At 41.7% G+C, this 4912-nt stretch overlaps 1 protein-coding gene across 1 annotated transcript; it reads left to right on the forward strand.

Annotated features, from left to right (window-relative positions):
- The first annotated feature begins 3775 nt into the window (after positions 1–3775).
- LOC115360490 (endonuclease domain-containing 1 protein-like) lies at positions 3776–4912 on the forward strand. The gene is made up of 2 exons (XM_030053422.1): positions 3776–4153; positions 4316–4912. Exons 1-2 carry the CDS (start codon positions 3860–3862, stop codon positions 4910–4912), a joined length of 891 nt encoding a protein of 296 aa, XP_029909282.1. The 5' UTR covers positions 3776–3859.

Consider the following 4912-nt stretch of genomic DNA (forward strand, 5'->3'; position numbering starts at 1 on the left):
GTTTGACATCTGTCGGATGGTCCGCCCGCCTTCTATTTAAAATCTTTTCCCATTAAAATCATGCAAAGCTCCAATACGAACTCAATAAATAAACAGAATCTTGGTAAAAAATCACAGGAAGTGAAAAATGAAATAAAGTAGGCTTCAAAATTCCAAACTCCCACAATGTTGTGGAGAGAAGCAACAATGTGACCCCCTGTCTTCTGTTCTCCGTCATTCCTCCCTCTGCCCGTGACTTGGATTGTCTGGAAGCACAGAGAAACACAGTGAGATTCTTCAATATTTGCAGCAGTTTCTTTGTTTACTCTCTTTGTATACATGAACAGTTTTAAATGGCGCATTATTGTATAACACAAACAAATACCAAGTTTTTACCTAATCTGAGAAGGGAAATATTTCAACATACAAATCACAAATCACAAATATCATGTAATATTTTGAGGAGTAATTACTTTTGATATTGTACTCCAGTTCCATTGAAACAATAAAAACACAGTCTGGGATTATTTCAGGGGGAATTTCACAAAGCAGGATTAGGAAATTAGCCAGACAACTTTAGAAAGTGTCATAAAATATCTCCTGAAATTGTGTTTATAAGCAGTCAACAACATTCATGACAAAATCATATTCATAAACCAAATATTCCCATTTTGTTTTGTGACATAACCATTTTCTTTTTCTTTCTTTTTCAACCTTTTCTAGTCCCTTTTTGTGAAATACCCCCCAGGGCTTTGAGGAAACCTGATATACCTGAGCCTGAGTAGCCAATGATTAAGTGATGATCTTCTTAGTCCAGAGGAAAATGAAGTACATTAATGCCATGCTTTTCAAAGTCACTTAAATGTGGAGCCACCAGTGCCAAAAATGTATAAAGTCATACTGTAAATCACTTTGGATAAAAGCTTGTTGTGTTGCGTAAATGGTCCATTTTAGTTAACACCTGAAATTGATCATACTGATCCACAGAAAATAAACTTACCTCAGACTACTCCAACTTTGATGACATCCACTCTAATCCATATTGGTGATTCTATAATCAAAACTGTGGGGCAAAAGTGAGTCTCTGTCGTCTGGACACACTTTATCTCTTCTCTTCTCACTTTCCCTCTCTGACTCATTCCCCCCTCTGTCTGTGCCTTTCTCTCTGACTGCACTGCTGAGGAAGGTGTGTCTGCTTCTTAACTCTGAATATATAGCAATGCCCCCTTCAAACACACACACACACACACACACTCATACACATAAAGAGAGAGAGAGAGAGAGAGAGAGAGAGAGAGAGAGAAAGAGTGGACCCTCCTTTCTGTTGTTGTCAAACAAGACCACCCCAGCAGAGTCTTACGAGACCTGCAAATACCCCCCCCCCCAACACAAACACACACATCTCCTGAGAGACACAGTAAACACACACACACACACACACACACACACACACACACACACACACAGACATACAAATTGACACACAGAGTCCTCATCCCCTATGCTATTCACATTCTCTATGCACAAACAAACCCAAATGCATCCAAATGCACATCGCCAAATGTGTATAGACACACACACACACACACACACACACACACACTCTTTTGTTCTCTATGTCCCACATGCTCAAACACACAGTGTACACAATGGACAAATGTAACAAGCCACACAAAGCATAAATAACAACACGCAGCTCTTTAATTCTTTCAGGCAGTCAGACAGCGGAGACTGGGCGAGAAAGGAGATCCATGGCAATAAGGCATGGCGATACCTTGGTTTATTTGTGCTCAGCATGCACTATATGACAAGGAAAACAGGCTAAACACAGTGGACACACTGTTACAGCTATGGATATTAGAATGAAAATAGATCCTAGAGCCCACAGCTGTGTTTCCTCTACCCATGGGGAGGCTGGCACATCACATAAAAGAGTTACATTAACAACCGTTTTCAACTGAGGTACAAACTGGCAAGCAGAGTATTACTCTGGCAAAGGTTGCTCGTTCATTGTTCTAGTTAACAAAATCTATTATCGTAAAGACAAGATTGCATTTAAGTATCAAGAAGAGAGGTACTTGTTCTTTTTTTGTAGTTATGTCCTTGCTATTCCATTCTAGTGTTCAATTTCAGCATTTTTAAGCAGAGTTAAAGGGATGCCTAACCTGTTTATGCTCACTTTAAGTTGTTTGCTCTAGAAAGTAAAAGTTGACCATGTGAACCTAGTGCAGGTTTTGCATGTTAAACCCTTTTGCTAATCAATGTAAGCAGTGGCAGAGTGGTCCTTCACAAATTAAAAGCTTTCATTTGCTTTGAAAGCTAATGGGGTAAAGCTCTCAAAATTATACTTGAGCAGAGTATGCTCCACTCCTGCATCCTACAGGGAAAAAAAGGAAAAATTAAAATAAAAAACACATCTAGAGAGACAGATTAGCATGAGAGAGGCCTTTTTTTTATTATTTTAATGATAAAGCAGACACTTGTCACAGTGAAAACATGTGAGGAGCAGAAGACTGGAGGGTCAGCAAACACAGCAAACAGCTTGGCTGACCCATAAATTGTTTTGGGAACTTTGGGACCCCAGACTGTATGACTGCCATACAACTGTGGATCATGGACATGTAAGCTTAAAAAATAAATAAAAACTTTTGGTCAATAAGCTTGATAGCTGCAGTGTCCGCAATCCTTGACAGTACTTGTTTTCCTAATGAGAGGATCAAATGTTAAAGGCATATTAGGTCATTTTTATCTAAATTATCAACAGTCGTGTGTGGATGAGGGGTTGCGGTGATGTAGCTGGAGTTAACAGCAATAAATGTCACTCCAAGTTTTTAACAAAGCTTACCACGCAAGATTGACATGTAGATAGATAGATAGATAGATAGATAGAAAATGGAGGCCACCATTACAGTGTAAATAAATGAAGCTATTTCAAAAGTAAACAGGAAGTGTTTGTTTTCAGAGGTACAGGGGTCACTCTGCCATCAACCTGTTCTTATGGGAACAGATGTCCTCAAAACATTCCAGCCTTTTCTTTCACCAGGAAATGTTGGTCAAGTTGGTCAACACAGACACACACACACACACACACACACACACACACACAAACAGAACTCTTTTTATTGAGGAGTAAAAGGCAAACGATCTCACTGAAAAAAAAGTATCATGGTGGGAAACAACAGGGTTAAGGCGCAATTTAAGAGAAGATTGAAGACATCAACCTTGTTCACATGCAGTTTCCTAAATCTTAGCACTATAGGATTTCAGTTACATTTAATATACGCAATTGTTCCTCTTACACTATGGATTTTTGGGCTTTCCCATCAATATATATTGTGTATGAGCTGTAGGAAGAGCCACGAGGAAGTTGATGCTTTTTAAAGAGCTGTTGGGTGAATTTTCTTTTAAGTGAGATAGGCCTCCTGTTCAAAACATCCATAAAGTCAAAATTGCCTTAAACTGATCTTCACAGACAGCCCATGGAGCACATCCAGTGTAGGCAAGAATTAGTGAGTAAAACTGTGTTCATCTGAAATTAGTGCAATGAGGCTTGAAGCTGTACTAAATGTATTAAATGATTGTACATTCTGAAACTGCTGTTAAATGCACTTTAAATTCAATACAAGTGTTTAAGATCTCTGTATTTTGCTGGGATAGTACTAGGATGGCCTGTAACTTTGCAAATGTGCCCATAACTACACAACCGGGACATCCCCAGTGCCTGCCTCGGCCAGCTCGTTGACATGAGAAAAAGATAAGATTTGCATAATACACCTGAGCTGCTATGAGGCACAGCATAGGCAAAACCCTGCACAGAGAGACACAGCTTCCAAGGGATTAAAAACACTGTAGAGACCTAAGTTTAATTCAACTGCTCTCCATGGTTTCCAATAGAACAGATCGGGTGTTCATCTGTCTACTGGTCATGCTGATGGCAAGGGCAGAGGTGCAGGTGAACTTCTCACCTGAGTGTAAAGAATTCCTATACATGGGCACACCGCCTCAGGGGCTTCAGGACAAGTTGTTCAAAAAAATCTGCCAGTCCTACAATGGAAAGCCACGCTTTGTCACTCTGTATGACACTGTCGACCGCATCCCTGTTTATTCTGCGTACACCTTCAAGCGCTCGGATGGGTCCAAAAAGGTTGATGTGCCTTGGATGTTCGAACCACAGGTAGGAGCTGCTGCTGGTTTCTTCTTTTCACTCCTTGAATGTCATAGAGCATAATTTCTAAACATCTAAGAGAGTAAATTGTTACTGAAAGGCCATTTGCCCGTCAAGGCTATTTGGTGATTATATGACAGAAATATTGTTTTAATTGATTCTTCCTGCCAGCTGTCCATAGTGTCTGGCTCAAGGGACATGCAGCACTTTCCTCAGGAGGATCTTCATCAGAGTTTTGCAGATGCTCAGGCCATTCTAGACGACTACTCGGAGACTATCAGCTTCGAACGTGGCCAACTGAATCCAGACGAGCACCAGGCCCACCCTGACGACAAGGCGGCCACCTATACCCTGACTAACGTGGTCCCTCAGGCCCGGGAATTCAACATCGGTGCCTGGAAAAGACACGAGCACACCATCCGCAGGCGCCTCAACAACTACTGCCGTGGCATCGCTTATGTGGTCACCGGGGTCACAACCTCAGGGCACATGATCCGCCGCCACAACATGAACCGCGTGGGTATCCCCACCTACCTGTGGTCGGCCTACTGTTGCATTGACTTTGACCACAATGCACCGTATGATGTGCGCTCCAAGTTCCCTGCATATGCATCTCACGGGCTCAACGACAAGGAGAACGACCAGGTTCAGGAGATGTCTGTGCAGCACCTGGAGGACTTCCTGAAGAGGGAAACTTACGTTGGCAAGTCCTTCCAGCTCTTCTATGATAACTGTGTGCCCCCTCAAGATCCCTTGCGCTTCCCTTGA

This window comes from Myripristis murdjan, chromosome 6 (genome assembly GCF_902150065.1).
Source record: "Myripristis murdjan chromosome 6, fMyrMur1.1, whole genome shotgun sequence".
NCBI lineage: Eukaryota > Metazoa > Chordata > Actinopteri > Holocentriformes > Holocentridae > Myripristis > Myripristis murdjan.

Coding starts and splice junctions, on each gene's coding strand:
- LOC115360490 (XM_030053422.1), top strand. CDS start 3,860: ATGGTTTCCAATAGAACAGATCGGGTGTTCATCTGTCTACTGGTCATG. Junction 4,154..4,315: donor CTTGGATGTTCGAACCACAG/GTAGGAGCTGCT, acceptor TCTTCCTGCCAG/CTGTCCATAGTGTCTGGCTC.